This window comes from Podarcis bocagei (genome assembly GCF_964188305.1).
Source record: "Podarcis bocagei genome assembly, chromosome: 1".
Lineage (NCBI taxonomy): Eukaryota > Metazoa > Chordata > Lepidosauria > Squamata > Lacertidae > Podarcis > Podarcis bocagei.
The window spans coordinates 107,158,801-107,184,013 of record NC_138125.1 but is presented as its reverse complement, the minus strand read 5'-3'; the positions used below and the strand labels follow the sequence as shown (position 1 = coordinate 107,184,013).

General features: G+C 44.8%; 1 protein-coding gene across 7 annotated transcripts in view; it reads right to left on the bottom strand.

The window, feature by feature from the left end:
* Positions 1–24,930, bottom strand: part of FMNL2 (formin like 2) — a 210,577-nt gene extending 185,647 nt beyond the window's left edge. For 4 of the 7 annotated variants that reach the window (XM_081187398.1, XM_081187402.1, XM_081187396.1 and 1 more), the window contains exon 1: positions 24,234–24,929. In XM_081187398.1, coding sequence (XP_081043524.1) covers positions 24,234–24,350 — 117 coding nt within the window. In that variant the 5' untranslated portion in view covers positions 24,351–24,929. Of the gene's footprint in view, positions 1–24,233 lie in introns of all 7 variants that reach the window. The other 3 variants (XM_081187400.1, XM_081187397.1, XM_081187401.1) reach the window with 3 other exon arrangements.
* Between the last annotated feature and the right edge of the window lie 283 nt (positions 24,931–25,213).

Here is a 25,213-nt window from a genome sequence, read left to right as displayed (position 1 = left end):
CTGAAGGGGAGTTAGGATGTTAGCATTTGAATTATAACCTCAACGAGCAACTGCTATGAAATTAACTCCTAAAGATACTGCCTATATGCTTTTGGTTTGCAAGCAACCTCTCTCCTGCATGCAAACAAATGAGCTAAGGAGTTGGGAGCTTTTTTAGTGGCAGGTGATTGCTCCCTGAATTTAGGGCATATGGGGACGGACAGCCCAACTACTTCATCTGGAAACATTCTATGCACTCCAAGAGCATCCACTGGGCTCTGCTGAATTTTATTTTAAAAATATTTATTATAGAATACAGCTCTGCTGATTTTAATGTGGCAGGAAGACTGAAACAGTAGGGTTGGGGTGTGTGGGATAGCTCCAGGGGGCACATAATGTTGGATTCTACCTAGGATCATTCATGGTCAGAAAAAAAAGATAGGGGGAGTGGAGAGAACCAAGGATAAATTCAATAGGCGTTTATCAAGGCCATAATCCACAAATGAAGAACCTGTGGCCCATCAAACACTGCTGGACTACAACTCCCATCAGCCCTAACCAGCAAGGCCAATGGCCAGGGATGATGGGAGTTATAGTTCAACAATATCTGGAGACCACCATATTCCCCATCCCTGCCATAAACCCTTTTATCCTTTCAGATTTTTGCCAGGGTATCCAGTATAGCTGAAGACCAAGGGATACAGTAAGGTAAAACAGCACACTTGCCTTTGGGTGTGAAATTACTCTTCTACTTTATTCATATGCACTGTAACAGTGATTTCACTTTAAAAACAAAAACACCCAGTAAAAATCATCTCTACTATTATAAACTATTTCACACTTAAAATAGTTCTCCAGCTTGGAAAAGCTAAAGAGGCTGTTTCACTTAGCCACAGATATACTGGGCCAAGGATTTTTATCCTCTAAACTTTTTGCAATGAAGTAAGCATCCCCAACTACATTCTCATCATGGCAGGCTGAGAATTCACAAGTTTAAAGGACTGTTTTCTCACCATCCAGAAACTGTGAAACACCATTTAAAAATAAATACGCTGGCATTTCTCTCTCAAGTGTTGATAAAAGTTGTTTCTCTCCTTCCCCACTTAAGGGCTTCATTCTGTGTGATATCATTAACACGGGAGCTCTACGTCAAGATACTTTTTTACACAGGATAAAAGTCAGCCTTGGAGTAGCTGAAGGACATTGGCTGAGATCTTGAGAGCCAATTAAACCTGGTGCTCTTTAATGCTTTAGCGCTGCAGCAGCTTCTAGTGCCAAATAAATAAATAATAATAATAATTTATTATTTCTACCCCGCCCACTCTGGGCGGCTTCCAGCAAAATATTAAAAATACAATAAAACATCAGACATTAAAAACTTCCCTAAACAGGGCTGCCTTCAGATGTCTTCTAAAAGTCAGATAGTTGTTTATTTCCTTGACATCTGATAGGAGGGCATTCCACAGGAAAGGCGCCACTACCGAGAAGGCCCTCTGCCTGGTTCCCTGTAACTTCACTTCTCGCAGTGAGAGAAATGCCAGAAGGCCCTCGGGGTTGGACCTCAGTGTCTGGGCTGAACGATGGGGGTGGAGATGCTTCTTCAGGTATACTGGGCCGAGGCCGTTTAGGGCTTTAAAGGTCAGCACCAACACTTTGAATTGTGCTCAGAAACGTACTGGGAACAAATGTAGGTCTTTCAAGACCGGAGTTATGTGGAAGCATTCTCAGTGTGGCAAGTATTCGCTTTGAAGCATTGGAGCAAACCTGAATGAAAAAGAAATCAAAAACATGCATAGAAATGAGGCATGTGTGCTCCAGATGAACATGAGCAATCCCAGCTAGAAATAACGCACAGAACATCAATAATGCTGGATGTATGAAGCCATGATTATATCAGAACATTCATCTACCTAGCCCAATGTTGTCTCCTCTGCTTTGCACCTGCTCTTCAAAGTGTATCTAAATAGATCCGTTAGGTGGGGATGATAGGGAATTTAACACATGCACTCTATGACTCAGGTTGGTGGATAGTTGTGGTGGGAAGGCGTTACTTGATCACACTAGGATGTGAGAGTCCAAAGAGACTCTAAAGAAGAATGAAGGGGATTTAGTAAAAGGTTAACTAGGTGACCATATGATGTTTGGATAAGGACTAGCAGAAGAGATCTCAAAACGAGAGGTTTAGGCAGGACTGGATGGGAATGAAGAGGGGTGGGAGACAGTGGTAACTACCAGTATTTTATATTTTCTTGTCTAAATTTGGTTTCTGGGAGAAGGGTGCCACACATGCACAAACACTGAAATTTACCATAACCTACTCATTTCACATGGTAACTATATACAAAGATAACTTCCTGCTCAGGTTTGCATTTTTTAAAAATAAAAAAGTTATATAGGTATTCCTGCTCAAACAGATCTGTCTAGGTCAAATCCTTCCTAAGAGGCATGGCACTATCATTATATAAGAAAAATAATTGGGAGGTCGTTTTTTAAGGGTGAGGTTTGAATTATATTTTGTAGGGCAAAGGAGTCTGTAAACAGAGAAGCGTGAAATTAAATAATAAACAAATTAAATAATAAACTTATAAGTCATAGGCATATAATTGAGTTGCCTGTACTCAAAATCACAGCCCCTTTATAATAGGTCCAGGCATATTAACCCCTCAGTGTTAAACTGCTACACTTATTCTGACAAACACAGTCCTAACCTACTCACTTTGCGATGCTATACTAGAAAAAAGCAGCCGGGATCTTGCACTGCTCCATACCTGCTAGTTCAGCTTAGCTTATTGGCCCTTGGGCTGCAATTCTTCCAGTTGCCACACCATGTGGTTTAATGGCTGGAGCACCTTCCCCAAACTGGTAGTCTCCAGATGTTGGATTACATCTTCCACCAACTCCCAGCCAGCAAGACCAATGGTCAGAGCCTATGGGAGTTGTACTCTAAGACACCTGGAGAGCACTAGATTGTGGGAGGCTGGGGCTAGAGTGCTTAGCTTGAATGTGAGAAATCAAAGTTCAACTCTCCACTCAGCCTATAGAGTTAATAAGTAGCCTTTGGCAAGAGGTAAAGGTAAAGGGACCCCTGACCATTAGGTCCAGTCGTGACCGACTCTGGGTTGCAGCGCTCATCTCGCTTTACTGGCCGAGGGAGCTAGCATACAGCTTCCGGGTCATGTGGCCAGCATGACTAAGCCACTTCTGGTGAACCAGAGCAGTGCACAGAAACGCCGTTTACCTTCCCGCCGGAGCGGTACCTATTTATCTACTTGCACTCTGACGTGCTTTCAAACTGCTAGGTTGGCAGGAGCTGGGACCAAACAATGGGAGCTCACCCCGTCACGGGGATTCGAACCGCCGACCTTTTGATCGGCAAGTCCTAGGCTCTGTGGTTTAACCCACAGCGCCACGCGCGTCCCTTAACCACCTGCGTCGGCAAGAGGTATCTGCCAGCAAAATCCATCTCAAAGGGTTGCTGTGTAAGCTGTTCTTTAATTCCTTAATGCGGTGGCAGGATGCAAGCGTGGACCCAGATGAATGCGTACAGAATGTTGTTCTGAAAAATGTGAAGCAGTTTATGTGAAGAGCAGGTCTTCAGATGCTGCAGAGTCAAGCCAAAGTGTTGCTGTTATTTAGGAGACAGAGCTAACCTGGGCCAGTTTTGTAACACATGAAAGAGGGATTTGTCAGCTGCACCTGCATATCCAAGGAAGCACAATATCTTAAGCAACAAATACACCCTAGCACCAGAAAGCCATCTGGAAAAAATTCCGCCATTCTTTTCGCTTGTTTCTCCAAAGTAAGATTATTGTACACCTCACATGCCCTCAGACAAACCATCTGCCAAAAGATCAACCAAAGGAACAAGGGAGAAGATAAAAGGAAACTGTGAATTACTTGCCAATGTTAAAAGAGTGTGAAAGAGAGAGAAAATATCCCTTGCAACACAAGAGCCCAGCACTGGTGAGGTCTACTAAAAACAAAACAACAGCAACAAACAAAACACACAAAAGCCATTTTCTTAGGTCACTCTGTCTGAAATGGCAGATGGCTATGTGAAAGCGATAGCATAAAGCAACAAGGTCAGATGCTCTGAGCTGAGCTAAGCGGTTAGCAAAATAAATGTACTCAAGTTCACGGACTTAATCAGCATGTTGCCTCTAAAGGAAGGACCTTACTCCTTACATGTTTTCCCCCCCATCTCGTTTCCAAAACAGTAAACAGCTGATCTTTTCCAGCCCATCAAACCTTTAAAACAAAAGTCTCTGGAGAGACACCAGCCTTCATGTGGAACAGCCACCCACCCACACAACAGATAGCAAAAGCAGGCAACAACCCATTTAGAAAGAGTGAGGGTAAATGGTAACAAAGGAATGTTTCGCAATTGCTTTTGAGACGGGGTTTTAATACACATTGGCCAGGAATATTCTTTAATGCAGGTGCTGGATCTTTCTTTTTCCACCCTCATCCCCATTTGAACAACACAGAATTATACTTAGCACATTCCCATTTTAAAAGCTGCTGCTGCTGTGTGTGTGTGTGTGTGTATGTGTGTGTGTGTGTGTGTGAGAGAGAGAGAGAGAGAGAGAGAGAGAGAGAGAGAGAGAACAAGCCCCTAGATGAACAGCAAAGTGGCACAGAGGGAGCTTAATTTGATTATTTCTCAACCACCACTAAAAGTACAGCCATTCCATTCCAAGAATGGAACAGCATAGATTTCAAGGAGAAAAGAGAAATGGAAGCATGGAACGCAAGGGGGTTGGCCGCCTAACGACTCATGATTCCCTTTCTTCTCTAGCTCCTCCGCCTCTTCTTTCTGATAACGCTGAAACACCAATCTTCCATTGTAAGTGAGGTTTCTAATAAACATTTGTAAAGGCAGGCCTCCTTCACAAAGGGGGGGAAATGGGCACATGGTGTATAACTGCAGGTTCTCTTTCAATCCCATTTGCAAAACATGAATATTTCAAACTGCCTCCGCTAAAGGTCACCTTTATATTAGCATTCAAAATTAGATGTATGGATCTTGTCAGTCCTTAATTACCTCCCCCCATGTTATGATTGTGGATTTGTTACCGCGCTCCACGCTGCAGCAGAACTTGCGGGATGATTAACTTCCGTATCATTAATCTATGAAAATCTACATTGCTTGTCTTAACATGAGGGAAAGAGAGAGAAAGCCATCCGGGATGTGCTGTTCGGCACACTCACCCAAATATGCAGCGCTAGCAAAAGCTTGGCGTTTGGGTACAGGGAGAACATGAGGGGACCCCACTGACAGCGCCCTTGTCAAGAACCACAATGGACACAGGGAAAGGCATTCTCCATCCTGCTGGTATCGGACCATGTGAACTGCTGCACATAGTCCCTGACTTAAAACACACACAAAACAAAAGCAGTTTGAACTTCATTTATGGCCAGAGTCCACACTTGAGTACTAACAAGGCCCACCCAGATGCTGGCCTGTATGTGACTTTTTTCTGGATTCTATGCAGCTAACACACCCAGCAGTTAGCTAAGGCAACAATTGTGAACTAAGGAGACAGGAAACCTGAATTATAATCATCTGGTATTTGCTAAAAGTTTTTCATACATATATATACAAGCGTGAATGGCCTATAGTGCTTGAAGATGTCACATCATTCCAGCCACTCCTCATTGCATATCAAAAACAAGCTTGGTCAGCATACATTGCACAGTTCAGAAGAGTGAGTGTTGTCCCAAAAAACCACCCCTTCATGTTCTTTGTTGGTTCCTCTTTCCTGGGGTACCATGTTCTCCACTTCTGGTTTAGCACCACAACACTGGCAATGGGAGAGGTGAGCTGGTTGCCTGCATAAGCCCTTAGGCAGAACTGCACATGCACTGCAATACTGAACAGCAGCAGAAAAAGCTCATAATGTATTCAAAGGTGCGGAAATCCACATACTCCCCCCCAAAAAAATCATCGTTCATAGTGGTTGATTTCAAAGTAAGTTTCAGGTCCAGGTGTTTGTGAAAAATATGCCTGAAAGTGCTCAGAAGGCCAGAGGAGTGGCTTGATAAATAGGACATTCAGTGGTTGATTGGGGGGTGGGGATGGGGAGAGAGAGAGAGAGAGAGAGAGAGAGAGAGAGAGAAAGAGAGAGAGAGAGAGAACCAGGAGCATAGTTCCTTGCCACAAACAGATGGGAGATTTATACAAAACATGTACGGAGAAATGCTTCCTGCAAATTTATTGCATTTGCTAAATTTGCAGAATTCATCTCACTCACCTTCCTTTTCTTTTTCTTTTTTATTTGTTCTGAGATAATTTTCGATGAAGAACAGAAAACACCCCAGAAGAGATATAAAAAGTCATTTACTCCAGCTCCTCAAATCCACTCATTTATAAGAACCTCTAGTAGGATTCAGAAAATTGCAAACAATCTCAGGCATTTTCAAATGCGACCTAACCGACTCCAGGTTGGGTATAAGAGCAAAATTTTCTATGGATTTTTCACTTCCCACACCTTTGGGCTCAATCCTTGTGACTCCAAGATTCAGCTTTGCTTTCAACCCACAGAAGTCAATACCTTCTTGCCCCACAGCAAGCTCTCAGGACTGATGGGGATATGCCATCCTGAGTCTTGTTCCAGCTTTGATACTGTCAGACATCTTTGTTTTCCTTCCCTCCCCTCCTAATCTCTGGAGAAGAAGGCCCATTACATTCACTCTACTGTCTCTACATCCTCCACAGAGGCATTTCCTATTCCAAATGAGGTGGAACATTGCTAGTCAGAAGCCATTTGCCCTGCTAAACTGAGTGCCATGGAAACAGCTGCTTTCCCTCCCAGCACAAGGTGAGAATAAGGTGGTCCTTTTTTCCTCTTCAGGGCCCAGGAGGCAATTAGCCTAAATTCAGACCTTCCTACCTTCCTACCTTCCTCTCTCAATACCTGTTCTTTATAAATTCTGTCCTGGGTACTTATAATTTCAGATAGCAATGACCATCCTACAGAAACAATAAATAAATTGCCATGTGATATACAAAACAGAAAAATTAAAGTGCCGTTGCAAGAAAAAGAAGAAGGAGTCTATGTCACAGCAATTCCCAAATGGCCTGAAACATCAACAACATCCCACAGCTAATAACTCATTTTGCTGCTAACATCTGTGCTGTGCAGCTTTCTTAAACAGAAAAACAACACAAATGCCCGGAGACCCAAAGATTACTTCAAAACAGTCGCTTACGGATTACTAATCAAGTTGAGCAGAATAAATGCCCACTTATTTTCAGTGGGTGATGCTCACTTGTTCATCAAGTAGGGCAGGAGTAGAAGCATGAGGGAGAAAGTATCATCTACAGATCTGGAGGGAACATTTCCACTGCACATTATGGTCTGCTTAGCTTTCCAGCAGGCAGAATCCTTAAACTGCAGACACCCAATTCTTAGCCAATACAATCCGCATTGGTGCAGTGCAGAGTCAGATTGCCCTATCATGACTCAAAACAACGTTCAAGGAGAGAGAGAGAGATTCTGGTTCTTACTCTTCTCCCTTATGCATGCTCCTTTTAACACATGCAATGGCCTTCTCTAAGCTGTGTCATCTGTCACAGGGCTAATTCACAACTTGCTAGTCCCCACCCCCATATGTATGTGAGCACACGGCTGTTGGGGAGGGACTATTTTCACAGCCCAAATAGATAAAGATGACACCTGCTGCTTACTTTCTCTTTCTTTGATGTGATAGACTGCAGTTGCTGGAAACTGCTTACAATGTGGCATAGACTGTGGATTTTCCATTATAAAGATACTATTAAACAACTCACTTTATTTCTGTATATCCACACTCCAAACTAACCTGGATTGTGGCCCTTATCTCTATAAAACCCTTAGGCTAGAATTCAATGTCCCACTAAGATTAATGTTCTCTCAGCTTGCCAGACAGAATGATCCCCCGTCTCCTTGCACGCCCCCAAGCCAGTGTTAGAAATTAGTCAGGCACCAGGAGCATTTTGCTACTGGTGTGGGTCCAATTGAAACTACATGGGGATTTCTGGGTGCCAATTGTGGTGATTGTAACCTAGATTTAAGGTGCCATTTGGTAACTAGCTTATATACCTGAGTTTCTAACACTGCCCCCAGCCAATTTCAGGGGGTGAGGAGGAAGGAGATAGGGTAAGGACCCACTGTGCAAGTGGGAAGTCCTTTTGTAGGGTTTCAGCTGATTGGGCTTGAAAGGTGAATCCCTTAGTTCTTCTTAGGCAAACACCAAAAGAAGCATCACTATGATTAGCTAATGAAAAAAGCACATTCCAATGTGTCCATGACCTTTTTTGCATTTAATATTATTAGCCAACAACTCTGTATTAGAAATGGGGAACGTTTCTGATTCTATTCAAAGGTCTGCTTCAGGAAGAACATCCACCTGCTGAACTGTTCAGATCTTAAGCAGCCCTGAGGTATCTTTGCATTGCAGAATTAGTCATTTTTGAATTGCATGTAAAGATTTAAAGGAGGCTGTAACCAAAACATACAGCTAAAATAGATTTCCCGTATCAATGACATAATTATCACTACGTCGCGGTTACTTGATTAGGTAAGAAAATGTCATATCCTTGGGATAACTTATGCACTTCCCTCAAACACAGCGAATTGTTACAGTTATCAAAATATATACAGAAAGAAGATTATGTCCATCAGGAGCAAAAGACTCTGGTAAGCCACTGTCTTGATTTCCAGTCTCTGCCTCCTAATCCTACTCTCTTAACTGCTTCTGCTACCCAGAACTTCTATTCTGACCTTATTTGCATGGCACACTTAGCCAAACTGTGGCTTACTGTGAACTCCCCACTATCTGCTGCTGAACTACTGGAACCTAAGGAGAATCCAGGCCCATGGCTTGCTTCACCCAAACAAACCATGAGTCCAGTTACAGATAGGTAGCCGTGTTGGTCTGCCATAGTCAAAATAAAAAAATTCCTTCCAGTAGCACCTTAAAGACCAACTAAGTTAGTTCTTGGTATGAGCTTTCGTGTGCATGCACACGAAAGCTCATACCAAGAACTAACTTAGCTGCTCTTTAAGGTGCTACTGGAAGGAATTTTTTTATTTAAACCATGAGTCGTAAGCAAAGAACAAATCTTGGTTTTAAACTCATGGTTTGTTTGGAGTGAGACAAATTACAAGCCTGGACTTGGCGAAGACAAACCGTGGCTTACCGCCCAGTAAGGGCCATGTTAGATGGCTGGCTCAGTTGGTAGAGCATGATACACTTAATGTCAAGGTCATGGCACTGAGCCCCATGTTAGCCCAAGACATCCCTGTATTGCAGAGTATTGGACTAGATGGCCTTAGTAGTCCCTTCCCAATTCTACATTTCTATGATTTCATTGCTGAATCCTAATGACTTTACAACACTTCATTCACAAAACATTCACAAGGCAAAAAAAAAAAAGAGGAACCTATTTCTATTTCAGGGTTTCCCAAACATGGTCATCCAGCTGGTTTGGGACTACAATTCCCATCATCCCTCACCACTGATCCTGCTAGCTAGGGATGATGGGAGTTGTAGTCCAAAAAACAGCTGGAGACCTGAGTTTGGGAAACCCTGCTCCATTTATAATGTAATTCATTCAAAACATACAACTGCTGCATTGCTCCCTTCCCAAACAAAATCTACAGAAGCACCACTGACATGAGGGGGGAAACTGCACAACAGCAGACTGCAGTAAAACAGCCCACTCTAGTTATTGCTGAGATTCCCCCCCCCAAAAAAAGTAATTTTAGCTATCCTGACCGTTAGGTTAATGCAGTCTGCTATATAAGTAATGCACAGCCTACTGTGCAAATAAGAATCACAATTTTTAGTTTTTATTTTGTACAGCCTTAATTATTTAACTTTAGCTTTGCTTTGTTTTTACCTTAAAATGTCCAACTGTATAATCAGCAACCGTTGTACAGGATCTATTTAGAAAAAGATGTTAAGGGACATGTGGCTAATGAGTATATTTTTACAAAAAATTAAGTTCAACCTTTAACATGCGCAAGGTGGAAAACCATGTGTATGTTCTGAACCACAAAACATACTGTCCCAAGCACATCCAGCCCCAATGAGGACAAGTGATGGGAAGTTTAATTCTTTATTGGCAGAGCCTCACTAACAACAGCTCCAAAGGTGCAAGAGATACAGACACCACTTCTGATAATTAGTTTCTAGGCATCTACCTCCTTCAGAATTGTGCTCAGACCTGGACAGGTGGAGCAACAATGTGATCACACCCCTTGCAGCCCACTTAGACCCCTTGTCTGAAACGGAGCATGCAAACAACCGGCAAGCTAGGAAGAGATAACTGTCTTATGCCGTTATCAGACCAGTGGGTCCACCTAGCTTAGCATTATCTCTACTAAATGGTATGATGCTAGACCACAGAACATTCCATATTTCCATTCAAGAATGTTGTAACTGACAGAGGAGACTCAGGAGATCAAGGTTTTCTTCTTGTGCGTTTGACACCCTTCTTTGATCTTGAGCCGAATGCCTACATGTGTGTCCAATACTTCTGCTCCTTCAGTTTCACTGGGCCTACCCTTACTAAAATGCTTTAAAAGAGCCCTCCTGAAGCTGCTGTTCTCCAGGTGTTGCTGGACTCCAACTCCTATCTCAACCAACTAGGCAGCACGGCCAATGGTCAGGGATTATGGGCATTGGGGTTCAACAACATAAGGTGGACAACAGGTTGTGAAAGGCTACTGTGAAAGGATAATCAAAGTGGTGTGGGCACAGCTGCTCAGTTCCAATAATTTTATTAACTATGCACACAAGAGAGTTAATTTGGATGACCTGCCAAGGCTCTCAGTGGTAGGGGAGGCACATGCAAAGAGAAAGAACAAGAAAGGATATGTCCCCATTTTTATTGATAAAAATAAATGCGGGGAGAAGATTTCATTTCACACACTCCCCAATGCCATTTTATACTCAGGACACAGGTTAGTTCCTACCACCATCGCATCTCAAAGTACCCAAGATTTAGTTACAAATGTGTTGTCGGTAATGAACAATTATCCCCAGGACTAGGCAATTCACACTCAAAAGAGAGCCTGTGGGCACTTATTGACCGGCTTCATTGTGTAAATGACCATAAATCCAACCCAAACAGCATTATTAGCTTTTAACATCAATTTGTGCTGGGGTTGCAGCCTAAGTGGAGATTCTCCTACAAATTGGAAGCAATTTTCTTGACTGTGCCTCCCCCTTTACCACTTGAAAGCACCTCCACTGGTGTAAAGTTTGCACTGTGCAGTGCTGGCTGAGGGAAGCAGAAAGCCAGTGTCAAGGGAGAAAGTGCAAATAGTTCAGGGATTAGGAATACCTCCTTCAGGATGCTTGGGCAAAAACAACAACAAGGAATGGGGGGTGGAGAGAGAGGAAAGACTCATCTACTACAGAGAACTCTATCCTACCTTATATTAGCTGCAAAGGTAGGTCAAAAAATGTCATCGCTAGAACAAGGAGGAGAAAAACTGGAAACATATGTATTAACCTGACAGTAATGAAAAATCAAATGCAATTCAATTTAATCACATGAAATGGTGCATCTTCTGTTTTGAAGCAATCGTGCCTTGATTTGAAGCAAGCACCAATGGACCTCTTCTCAATGTAGAAATGAGAGCGGACAGCAATTCGCTTTATTTGCAGGTCTTTGGGACAAAGGCAGCCTCCATCCCACTGCAGTCAATATGGTCTGGTTGCAATGCATCTCTGTCCCCCAACATCACTTAGCTGCTATGGACTGGAACCTGGGGCCACCATGCATGCTCTGCTATGGACCTATTAACTTCAACCTAGCTGTCGCAATAACAAGCACAGATCAGCTGCTAAACTTGCATATAGCTCCCTCTGCAATACAGTCTCACCCCCCCCCAAAAAAAAAATCCTACTTGCAAACAGTGATCATTAAAACATTTGGATGGGTTAGCAAACTGCATACGTAAACCACTTTTTTAAAAAGGTGAGGGAGGGGGAGAAACAGCGATGAACATTTGTGCCTACAGTAATAAGGAAACTCAATCCGCCCCAGCAGTTTTTGTTATTGAATGGTAACAGATTGTAGCCACTAGCAGAACTGGAGGAGTGAGAAACTTCTGAAGGAAAAAACAAAAACAAAGATGGTTGAGGCCAAGCCTGATTTTACTATGAAGCGTGCAGCTTCGCCTCCAAATTTCCTTTAATGTCCGATGGATATCAGCTCTTCCAAAATAAAAAAAGAAAAGTCACCCTCACCCACAAAACGCTACCAAAGAAGGCACCCACACACCACAACTGTAGCCAGAGCAGGAATGGCCTTTTTCAGAGAGGTTACAGCTGAGAAGGGAAAATATAAACTTCCCCATCCTGTGTGTTGTGAACCCCTCCAAAAAGAAAGAAATCGGATTCCCCCACCTCCCTGGGCACCCTTTAGAAGTTCCAGTGCTGCCCAATTTTTTTTCAAAGAGGGCCAGAAGGTCTTTGGAGGTCTTTAAGCAGAGTCTTGACAACTGTATGTCAGGAGTGCTCTGAAGGTGTTTCCTGCTTGGCAGGGGTTGGACTCGATGGCCCTTGTGGTTTATTCCAACTCTATGATTCTATGAGTCTAAGTGAAGGGCCATGGGGACCGACCAAAGGGCCAACCAAAGTTGACCTTTTTTAAGGATTTTACCCCAGGAAATAAACTGCCACAGGGGCTGGATTAGGCCCCCAAAAGGGACTTTGGACATGCCTGAAAGGAAGTCAGGAAGGACACCTGCATGCTATGCAGTTAGGATAATGTGTAGGTTGGCCCTCAGCAGGGATTCCATGGAGAAACCTGAGAATTATGCCATTTATTTTAAAATCAGATTTGTTTCTAGTCCTCATGGATGGAAAATCTGGGTGGCTGTGTTTGTTTGTTTGTTTGTTTGTTTGTTTGTTTGTTTATTAATCAATTTATATCCTCATTCTAAAGGAGGACGAAGGATACAGAAACTACCGTCTTTGAAGATTCACTAGACTAGAGCTAAACACAACCCACAATATTTTTCTCAACTTCTTGACCTAAAACGTAACAAACAGAATGGATTCAAACACATACCGGTACTTCATTTTTAAAAAATTTAACGTGCATTTATTTCTTTATTACCTTTATCTACCACCTTTCTGCCAAACTGCCCAAGGTAGCTTACAGTTTTAAAGGACTACAATAAATTATAAAGCATGCAAAGTCATAAAGTTTAAAAGGTTATGAATTAACCACATGGCTTCTCAAAGGATGTAGAACCTTCACAGTATAGTAAAACAATTTAAGTAGTATTAAATATTAACAGCGTTGATGCAGAATGGCATATGTTCATTTAAAAAAACCCAGCTTGTACGTTTTGCTGTTCTTGAAATATAAAATTTATTTCAGGGTACTAATTCAGGATTTCACATGATGGGGGGGGAGGATGCACAAATAGCTTTCAGTGGTTCCAAGTTAAATAAGTGTGTATCAACAAATACAAATTAAAAAATAATTCCAGCGTGTTTTTAATTTCAGTGGGTGACATGGATGGTTACTTACAGTTGGAGCAGAGATATTTCAACGAGTCTGCTCTGAATATTACCTGATGTGCGAGAACTACCTGCAAGCCTTTCCCCAACAGGACACAGTATTTTGGGGGAAATTGTTTTAGCTTCTAAAGTCCTACAATGTAAAGGCAAACTTTACATCAAAATGGAAGGTGCAGAATAATACATCAATTAAAAATAACTAAATAAAGAACAGGAGGGCTTCCAATTTGATTGGAATCACAGGAGAACAAAAGGTCTGTTTCATTCTTTCCCTTCCGACCACCAGGAACACATATATACCCCAGTTATAATTCTACCTATTAATGAAATATGTCTTTCCCACACTTAGGCCCTTGTGGTTCAGCCTGAGCTGCAGTATCTGAATGAAATAACTGGTCCTCAAAATCAGAAGGCTGTAGTTTTATTCCAGGGTTCTGCCAAAACACATATATTCCAAAAGAAATGATTTTGTGACGTACGGATTAATCTTTCCTAGCATTGGCATCATAAAGTCATCCTTTGCATCGGGGTCTTTTTATAAAAAAATCTAGCGTATTACTTTCTTCTAGGCTACTGCGAGCTTACTGAAGGCAGAAGCAAATGACACATGCAGCTTGACAGAATGGGTTCATACCTTCATCAGTAAAGTCCCAATAAATTAAGCCAATTATCTGGTATGGAAATATGTTACCAAAATATTCATATACACACACACAACATCCTATGTATTTGAACATTATTTCAGTGCTTCATGCATATATTACCAAGTCATTTTACAGCTGTGGTCCACAAGCAAACACAAAGTTCTGCAGTTTTTATTTCAGGTGCTGTAAAAATCAGAAATAGACCATGTGGTGCCTTCTAGATGTTTGATGATAGAATCATAGAATTCTAAGAGTTGGAAGGATGTCTCCTGAGGATCATCTAGCCCTGCAATGCAAGAATATGCAGCTGCCTCACACGGGGTTTGAACCTGCAACCTTGGCATTATCAGCACCACACTTTAACCAAGTGAGCTATGCAGGTTGTTGAACTATGGCTCTTATCAAGCATGGCCTATGAGTCAGGGATGATGGAAACTGGAGTCCCAACAATGGGGGCAGGGGGAAACACCACATTGGTTATCCCTACAAATGTCCATGAGAATTAGGGTAAGAAGCTTATTGATGCAAGGTGTGCAGTTTAGAGCACTGCCTAGAGAAATTAGGACTGTTTCATTTTCCTAAAATAAATTAGAAAATACTGTTGGAAGCCAAAAGGCCGTGCGTGTGTTGTTTGCTTTGGATCTCCTTAGCATGAGGGGCTCACCTCAATGGATGGAACTGATATGACTTGTGGATTCAGAAGACCATTGCAGGCAGGGCCAGGTCCCATAAGCTAGCAAGGCTTGCAGATAACCAAGAAGCAGAGGTGCTGAGCCAAGCTGGGGTTTGTAGGGCAGGCAGGAGGCAAGTCCAACAACACTGTTCTTGTAAATTAGGGGTGGGGGGCCTGTGACACTCTGGGTGTCACTGGGGTACAACTCCCATCACCCTGACTATTGGCGATACTGCCTGGGGCTGGTGGGAATGTAAGTCCAACAGCTTCCCCCCACCCCGTTCTAGAGGAAGGACAGTCCAGGAACAGGTCAGGAAACAAACCAGGTGGCACATATGGCCTTAATGGATAGCTCATTTGGTAGAGCATGAGGTTTTAAGGGTTGTGGGTTTAAGCCCCACATTGGGCAAAAGATTCCTGCATGGCAGGGGGTTGGACAAAATGACCCTTGTGACCCCCCTTTCAACTCTACAATTCTATGGTCTGTTGTTCTATGGTCTGTTGCTCTCCTGTTTCCTGAAGCTACTGTGGCAAGGCTATGGAACACCAGCAGATGCAGTTGATGGCTTGCAATTCTGGTAGGTTGGCAATAGCAAGCAGTAGTTCAACATCAGCACCTGGGACAGCACACTGTGGGAGATGGAAGGAAGATTTAGTCTTAGGCCAGCCTTTCTCAACCTGTGGGTCCCCAGATGTTGTTGAACTACAACTCCCATCACCCCTAGCTAGCAAGGTCAGAGCTCAGGGATGATGGGAGTTGTAGTCCAACAACATCTGGGACCCACAGGTTGAGAACTGCTGTCTTAGGCACACACACACCGTCCCAAATTGGGCTTAGGCCACAGATCAAGTTTCCTGGGTTATCACTTCTTCCCTAGCCTGAATCCTACTGAGAACTAAAGCATTCGTGTGTGAAGGTGCAGGTTTTGCACCCAACTCCCTGGAGTAAAGCAGTCCCTCTTCCTAACACACCATATCAACAACCGCCATGATGGTGTAAACTGTTGGAAAGGAGGCAATGGAGCAGCCTACAAGCAAACAGGGGGCTGCCTTGTGGCTCCCCTGAACATGTTGCCCAGACGGAAAGAGAGCAGAAGATGAAATGGGTAAAAAAATACCCATAGGCCAATATGGGGAGGCTGTGGATCCCACTTTCCTTTTTAACCATCAGCTAACTTGTTTCCTGCTGCTCCTTTCTGAAGCTAAGCACAACATGAGTTTTACCATCCTAGTTGGTGGGGGGGGGGGGGTTTGGTAAGTGGTGGACGCACACATCATAAACTACAAAATAACAATAAAAACGTGCTGTTCTACATCCTCTTAAACCACACACAGAGTAAATCATTTGCACACAGCTAAAGGGTAAAAGGATGTTTCGTGTTAGAATGACCACAAAAACATGAGCCAATGATCAAATCATGTCAGCAGCAGCTCATCAGGAAGCAATCCCTTCTGCAGCCTCTGCCATGGCAGCTCTACTTCTGACCATGTGTCCTCCATAAACATGAAATGCTATCAAAGAAAGAAGACCATCCTGCTGGAAGCACTGCAGCTTCACTCTTTCCTCCTTTGAGGAAGGGCTCGTGTCTCATTGGAAGGGGATGATGCTTCGCACTCAAAAAGTCCCATGTTCAATCCCTGACATCTCCAAGTATGGCTGGGAGAGACCCCTGCTTGAAAAAGCCTACAGAGCTGCTACAAGTCAGTGGGGACAGTTCAGAGCAAAATAAACAAATGGTCTGACTCAGTACAAGATGGCTACAAGCTTTATCATTTGGGGACCAAGACATAACTTTCTTTGTGTGCACACACTAGAGAAAGTGAGGGCTAATTCAGACATTCCTTTCCCAACTCTCAGCTTGTAAATGTAAACAGGGGATGGAGGATACACAATACACAAAACCACAGAATGTCCTATGATGCTTTGGGATTCTGGCTGCACATATGATTGAGAATTGCCCATGTGCAATTTGCAGTATTATGCATGGAAGGGCATGCATCCAGACCTTTGACAGCATGCATGAACTGGGTGTTTCCACACACACACCATAACCATGCCTGCTTCATAGTTTTAACACTCAAGTATAGAAAACTGGAAGTCTAAACGGTCCTTAGTTAAAACATTTTATACTGAAATCAATGTGGCTCACATGCTTAACAGCGTTCTTCAATGTATCGCTGATTGTGCCTAATGTCTCAGAAAGGAAGGCAAAATTGTGACCCTCCAACCTGTACGGTTGGTGGGCATTACTGAACTTTATGGGTTGCATGTAACACATGCCTGATGCAGAGCCACCACTTTTCGTATATTTATTTCTGACGCACAGGACATGTTGTAATCTACGAGGACAAACCACACTGTTAAGTGTACAGACCTCGCCGATTTCAATGAGATAAAGTCTGGCCAAGACTTTGCTCAACCCAGATGCAGACTAAACATATCTCATTGCACATTCCTTAGGTGTATCAGCCCTATTCAGGCATCCAGGATCTCAAAACCTAAAACTTCATTTGGGATGAACACATGTGAGATTAAAGTGGTGAGCAGAGAGGAACGGAAGACAGAACCCTGCCCCCAACATCCCAGCATGCAGGGGTGGCTGCTGCCCATTGGGACTGGTAGGGAGAATGGCAGGGAGACCGACAGGAGGTGAAGCCAAAGTCAATGACAGGCAAAGCCACCTAATACTAGTTTCGCCCCCATACTACTCCTCCCTGCAGAGTTCTATAAGGGCAACACTGAGTCTTAGGAAGGGGACGCTGGCATGCAGTGCCACCCCCTGGATTCGTTGTTAGTCTAGAAGATGGGCAGAGAGGGGCTGATTGAGGGGAGACCAAGGTTAATGGAGCAGTGCCCCATTTGCCCTAACAGACCCGCATGTACAGCCTCCTTTCCTGCACCCAGTTGGGGAGAACGCGCCTAGATGCCTCCCCATTCGGCTTAAGAATTCTGGTTAACCCCCATTTTCTACCTTCAGACCATCTCACTCAACATGCAAGGATCATAAGAGGACCTGACACAAAAGTGACACTGGGAAGGGGGCTCACATGTGTGCCTCTCCCCACCACACGTCTACATGCATTTGTCCAAATGCATGAACAGGTCTGCTGTATTCAGCGATTAATTTCTAAAATGATATGTCAGGTTTCGAGGCTCACACATGCCTGGAAGGCACACTCTCTGAAATAGAAGTGCTCGTTCTAGATGCCTGGAGCTAGCTGAGGACATTTGGTGGTGATGAAATAGCACTCTGCAGATTCTCTTCTTGATATGACTTTCCATGAGCTAGGGGTGAAGACAAGTTCTGGAGGTTTCCCTCATGAAATCTGGCTGAAATGAAGTCCCACATGCACTCCTTGGTTTACTAGCCACTCTTGAGGATGACAATACGTAGATATCAAAACATATTAAAAAGAAGTCTTAATATGGCTAAGAGGATAAAATTACCAGATCACAAGAGCTCATCAAAGTAATAATAATAATAATAATAATAATAATAATAATAATAATAATAATTTATTATTTGTACCCCGCCCATCTGGCTGGGTTTCCCCAGCCACTCTGGGCGGCTTCCACAGAAACCAAAAAACACTAAAATATCATACATTAAAAGCTTCCCTGAATAGGGCCGCCTTAAGATGTCTTCTGAATGTCAGGTAGTTGTCCATCACCTTGACATCCGATGGGAGGGCATTCCACAGGGCGGGCGCCACCACCGAAAAGGCCCTCTGCCTGGTTCCCTGTAGCTTCGCTTCTCGCAATGAGGGAACCGCCAGAAGGCCCTCGGCGCTGGACCTCAGTGTCCGTGCAGAACGATGGGGGTGGAGACGCTCCTTCAGGTATACTGGGCCGAAGCCGTTTAGGGCTTTAAAGGTCAACACCAGCACTTTGAATTGTGCTCGTAAACGTACTGGGAGCCAATGTAGGTCTTTCAAGACCGGTGTTATGTGGTCTTGGCGGCCGCCCCCAGTCACCAGTCTAGCTGCCGCATTCTGGATTAGCTGTAGTTTCCGAGTCACCTTCAAAGGTAGCCCCACGTAGAGCGCATTGCAGTAGTCCAAGCGGGAGATAACTAGTGTACAAAGTAAAACTAGTGTACAAAAGCTGGCCCAATTAAACATTTGGAATTTGACAATAAAAATAACTCAATAATTTAAAAGAACAAAACAAAAAGAACAGAACAGAACTGGGATAGACCTCAGCTACCAATTTGCACCCATTTGTCAAATGAAATAAAGATTTTGGAGCAGTTGGCATCTTCCACTAGCTGCTTAGAAATTCTGTAGCGATAAAAAGAAGAAAGCAGGATTGTGCTGCTGCTACTTTCTGGCTTCAAACACATCTTAAATGAGCCTGAAACAAAGAGGCATTCTGCAGGCGTCATTAACAGGGGAATATGCAGACAACATCTCTTGGAAAAGGGTGCATTAATGCTCACTCCGAGATACAAATATGGAAAGCAAAAGATCAACGCAAGTTGGATTGGTGAATCTGGGGTAGTACTATCATTGGCTTTCACTTTAGGTCCTCCAGCCTTTCTTGCCAACACAACCAGAGCTTTGACATTTCAATCATAACACAAATGAATTAAGCTGCTGGATGGCTTCATGGTTATTCAACATTCTAAAGCTCACCCACAAAGCTGACATTGTCTAAGGAGAGTTCTGCTGGGAAAATCCAGATCAACCCAACCATTTTAGCAAGGGAATGCACTTCTTAATTCATGTTAACAGGCCAACCAACAAGCTGGCAACAGTGGAATTTGACTTTCACATTGAACTTCTGTCCTATCCCCACCACCCCAGTCTCTGTGAATCTATTTCCTTGGGATGCAACACATGTAAACGTTGTACTGGTTTGTCTGTATTGGTTTGTAGATGTCCACATGGAGCAGGAGTTGCACAGGACAAGCAGAAGCCCTCAGATCAAGAGGTGGGCTAGAGTCCTTGTGCTGGATCAAACCAAAGGCCAGGATCCTGTTCGCACAGTGGCCAATCACACAGACTGATTACACAATGCTTCTATTCAACAACAAGACCTAGCTCTAGATATATGCACCATGTGAAACCAATGTGTCCCAAGACACAAACATGGAGGTCTCTTGCACAGGACAGCAATGCTATGGAATGTGTGCGCACAGATCAGTTCCTACTGCCAATCATCACTTGCACAGATTCTGTAGTATCACCTTGCTGAAGATGCCCCAGGTAGAATGAAGAAGGATTATCTGTTATCAGCAAGGCGGTTGTGAGAGGTGCGGGTTAGAGAAATGAATCTGGGGGAAGGAAGCTGATGAACTGTTGTGGTGTATCAGTGCTTCCACAAACAGGCTTATTCGCGTGATGATCTGAGTGAGTCTAATCAGAAATAATCAAAACAGGTATCAGCTTTAATTGGAGAATCCACTGCCCTCCCCCATGAATTTCATCACAGAAAAGACAGTTGTATTGTTTCAGCACCGCATTCACTACTGATTTTATATTGTGATGAATTTCTGCACTCACCATAAATACTGCATTCTTGCCAACCTCTATGTGTGTGTTTGCACTGTGATGTGTGAACAGTATTGTGGATTTTTTTCAGCCATAAGTAGCTTCATCTCATATTGTTCAAAGCAACTGGAGCCCTACCACTAACTCCCTGGAGTTTTCTCTTTGAAAACATCTCTACCTACATTCAACCAAAACAGGTGCAATTCCAGTGTAGGGGTCAGCTCCCCTTGCACTTAAATCAGCCCCAGATATCCAAACTGCATTTTTTTTAAAAGTCCTCAGTATTTCCAAAAGTTGAAAATGGATACAGGATACTTCTCCCCACACCCTCCTCCAGTCCTCCTTCTGCTGTGTTACATAGTGCTGGAGGGCTGGACATTTTGTAACTATATAGCAAGAGGGAGGATGCAGTTCTACAAGCAGGAAAGGAAGAAATGTGTCCTTTTCCTTTTCCCTTTCCTTGCATAGGTGGAGGCAGTGTGCCTCTGAACACTAGTTGCCGGAGAACACAAGTGTGGAAAGTACTCTTGCACTCAACTCCTGCCTGTGGGCTTCCCACAGGCGTCTAGATGGCCACTGTGAGAAGAGGATACTAGACTAGATTGTCTGTTTGGCCCCACCTGCCTTTAAATAAGCTACACACCACCTTTAAACAGCCACTGCTTCTCCCAAAGAATCCAGCAAAATGTTGTTTAGAAGTTGTCCAAAGACGACTATTCATCTCACAGAGCTACATCTCCCAGAGTTCCCTGGAAAGAGGATCATGAAACCATTCTAGGAACTGTAACTCTCCGGGGAAAACAGGGGTGACATAACAACTCAGCACCCTTAAACTACAGTTCCCAGATTCCGGGGGGGGGGGGCTTGGCTGTTTAAAGCGGTATCATAGTACTTTAAATGGTGTGAATGTGGCCCACAATTGACATTGTAAATTTGCCCAGGTCTTTCCTTAAGACCCTTTCAGTCTAGGCTTAATAATAAAATAATAATAATAATAATTTATTATTTGTACCCCGCCCATCTGGCTGGGTTTCCCCAGCCACTCTGGTCAGCTTCCAACAAAGATTAAAAATACATTAAAATGTCACACATTAAAAACTTCCCTAAACAGGGCTGCCGTCAGATGTCTTCAACTCTCAGCAGCATTGCATACCTCCTGAAAGCTCACAGTTTCGATGTCAGCCAGTTGTGATCATTATTATTATGATTATTATTAAATTAGCATTTTTAAATTTATAAGATTTTATTTATACCTAGGGAGTATGAAATAGATCAGTTTTGTTTTTGGGTGTCCCTGTTTCACTTCCTAATGATGAACAAGTGCTCAGTCACCCAAGTTCACTATATTAGAAGGAAGAATGGTATTGGGATGAATCCAGTTTTACAAAGGCACTACAATCAAGCACGAGGACATTGATGAGGCAGGCAAAAACTACACTGCTGGAGAGATGTGTAAGTGGGAAAGCATTCTAGATCACATATCACAATGACTTTCTTCAGCACTCAGGAATTAATAAGTGAAGCCACCTCTGCATCAAGGCTTATATGATCTTCTGGTATAGGGTCGGCAACATGCGGTCCATGGGCCATATCCGGCCCACAAAGACCGTTTTACCGGCCCACGAGCCACCCCCGAACCGAGCTGCCCACTCCACAAGTCCCCCACACACTTTGCTAAACCGGCACAGCACTGTGTGGCACGGGGACTCGCCAAGCGGCACAATAAATCACATCTGTGCCCGCTCAGATACCGGAAATTGCTTCTGCACATGCCCAGATGCCGAAAATAACTTCTGCACAGGCGTGGTTTTCGGGGTCTGGGCATGCGCATAAGTGATTTCCGGTGCCACGGACATGCGCAGATGCAATTTCCAGCATCACACTGCGCTGGTCCAGCCCACGGACAATCTCCATCGCCGGTAAGCCTTGCGGACCCCTGTTCTAGTACAAGAACAGATAGAGGTAGTTGGAAAGTGTGTGTTTGAAGGGGGAAGATTACTTTTCAAGCAGGTCAAAGCATCTGACATAACTGAAATGATCTCACCACTGCTTCCCCTGAAAAAAATAATTACTTCTCTTGCATGTTTAATTGCCACCTTTTTTAAAAAAGTGTTTTATTACTTAAGGCTCCATCTAGCAGGATGCAATTGCAAAAGTAAGAGTGGTACAAGTACAGACAAAAAGAAAATGTACTCCTGTCTGCTTCCTTTGAGCCACATCATTGCTTCTGGCTGGATGTGAACTCAGATTTCACACACCCAAGTCACTGCTACAGTGGCTGAGTTCCAGCATAAATTATGCCAAAGGTAAAGAAACAAGAATGATGATGATGATGATAGCAAAGCACGTGCTTCCCGAACCCTCTGCAAACTTCCACAGCGTTTGAAAGGAGAAATCCTTACTTCTTTAAAATGTGCAAACTTACTCCCAAAGCAATTTAAGAGAACTTTCAGGGTTACTTCAAGACTATGAGCACTTCCTCCTTTAAATCACTGTATGCACAATTGCTTTTGAGTGATAGCTGGATTGCTAAATATTCATGGTCATAGCCTGCAGAATTTTTGTTTTGCGAAGTCAAATCCAGAGACAGAAACCAGCACTGAAAAGTTGATTGCTTCTGTATGAAAAACCAAGCTTTGCTTCAGCACTTAAGGGAAGGGAAATGCGGCTTAGAAACCATTATGCCAAACACAGGTTTAAAATAATAATAATAACGTAAAGGTCAGAATTCTACACGTTTACCTGGCACCATCAAATTCATAATTCTGAGAAAAAGACCACCCTCCAGCTCCTTTACAGTGTATAAAGTGGAATTAAAAGTCCCAAAGCCAGTCTGAAGCAAAAGAGAGGAGGGGGCGCACCCTCTTCATCTCACGGAAAAGGTTTGCAACTTGCCGTGGAAACTCAGCTGCCGTGAAGCGGCTTCTATTAAACCATTAAGAGAAATAAAAGGCAAAGGACGGGCCAAGACTTAATCGCTCCCAGCGCCCCAAAGCGACCTATTGGCTCAAGTAAAAGTTGCGACCTTGACGCCCGTTTCCTCGCGAATCAAATTAGCCGAAATCAATGGGACTTCACTTCCCACCGAAAGTGCATTTTATCAGATCCGGCTGCAAAAGCCCCCCAGCTGCGGGAAACGACATGTTTTCTCCGATTTCACAGCCAAACAAGCAGCCCACAGCAACAAAACGTGCGGGTTTCCCCAACTTTTACCGGGAAAAGACGGCCTTTCCCCCTCTCCAGGTTTCCCGACTTGTTCTCTCCCTCTCCCCAACCTCCCCTTGCAAACGAGATGGGGACCTTCGCAACTGCGAATGGCCGCCTGCCGCACCGCAATAACTTTCGCTCTCTCCGGGATCACAGAGTTTGCAAAAGCAGACCGGGGGTCGCATCTTCCCCTTCACCGGGGAAGGAGCAAGGAGGGGGAGGCGGAAAACGATCGCTCGCCGCTTTGAGGAACGGGGAAGGCCGAGCGTGCGAGCGAGGGAGCGAAGCCCATTCACTTCTTTCTTTCTCCTCCCTCCTCCGCTTCACGCCCCCTCACTCTCTCCCTCACTCGCCCGCAGAGCCGCTCCGCCTGCCGCCCCTTGCCCCGCTCCCCCTTTCCAAACAATGGATCAGCTGCTCCACAGGCACTTGGGCGCCCACCGCCCAACTCCGAGCGACCCATTTCCCCCCTCGAGGGGGGTGTGCGTGCGTGTGGAGAAGAGAAGCGCAGTTGAGCCATCTCCACACGGGATAGAGGATTTCCACACCTTTTTTTTGTCCCCTTTTAACGAGGCGGGAGGACGAGGAAGGGGGTGGGTCGAGAAAAGCCCCCTCCTCTACTACTACTACTACCACCACCACCACCACCTCATCTCTTTCTGTCTCCATTAGGGGGTCAGAGAAGAAGGGGCTCCGTCCACACTCACCAGCACGACGGCGAACCTCTCCTCCAGTTCCGCGGGCTCGGGCATGGGCAGCTTGAGCGGCACACTGTGCGCCCTGAAGTCCGTCTGCTGAGAGTCCATGCTCCCCGCATTGCCCATGGCGACGGCGACGGGGCCGGGGGAGCTCCGTCCGCCGCTCTCTCACAGGCAGGCCACGCCAGGCGAGGCTGCTGCCGCCGGCTCTCGGCTCCCACGACGACGCCGCTCCGTTATTCCTTCCCCGCCCACCCCCAAGGAAAGCGGCGAGCGGACCCCCTCCCCAACCCAAGCTGCCGCCGCCGCCGCCCCCAACAAAACTGAGGTAAAAATAAAATAAATCAAAGCTACAGCAAGGCGAGCCGCCGGGATCTGTCTGTCTCTCTCTCTCTCCCTAGTCTTCTCTCCTCATGCTCTCCTGCTGCCTTCTCCGCCTCCCCGGCGCAATCCTTTTCTCCGAGAGGTGCGAGCCGCCAGCCGGGCTCTCAGCTGCTGCATGTTGCACAGTTTCCACTCCGAGCGGTCCCGCCTGAGGGAAGCAGCATGGCTCCTCCGGCGGAGAGGTCCGCTGCTCCGGGAGCCCCGCCGGCGCCTCTCGACCGCGGCAGCGAGCGCAGCGCCCACAAAGCGCAGGACGGCAGAACAGCAGCAGCAGCAGCAGCCGCCGACGAACGAGCCAGACAGACAGACGAGCGCGCAGCCCAGCACAAAGCCCCCTTTCTGCAGCCGCCTCCTACGGAGCCGATCCCCGCCCCCGGCCCCGGGGAAAGCTGGGAAGCGTAGTCCTCGCAGGTTGTTCCTCATGCGCGGACATGCCCGGCTGGCGGGGCCGGTGAAGAGAACTTCAATGGGTGAAAAAAGAAACTTGGGAAACCCTCACGGAGAGGGTGGAGACATTTGTTTTGCATTCACTGAACAAAGGACGCGTAGTGTGACGGTGGGGAAGGATCTGCCATTCACGCAGAGCGTGCGCCCCGTCAAAAGGA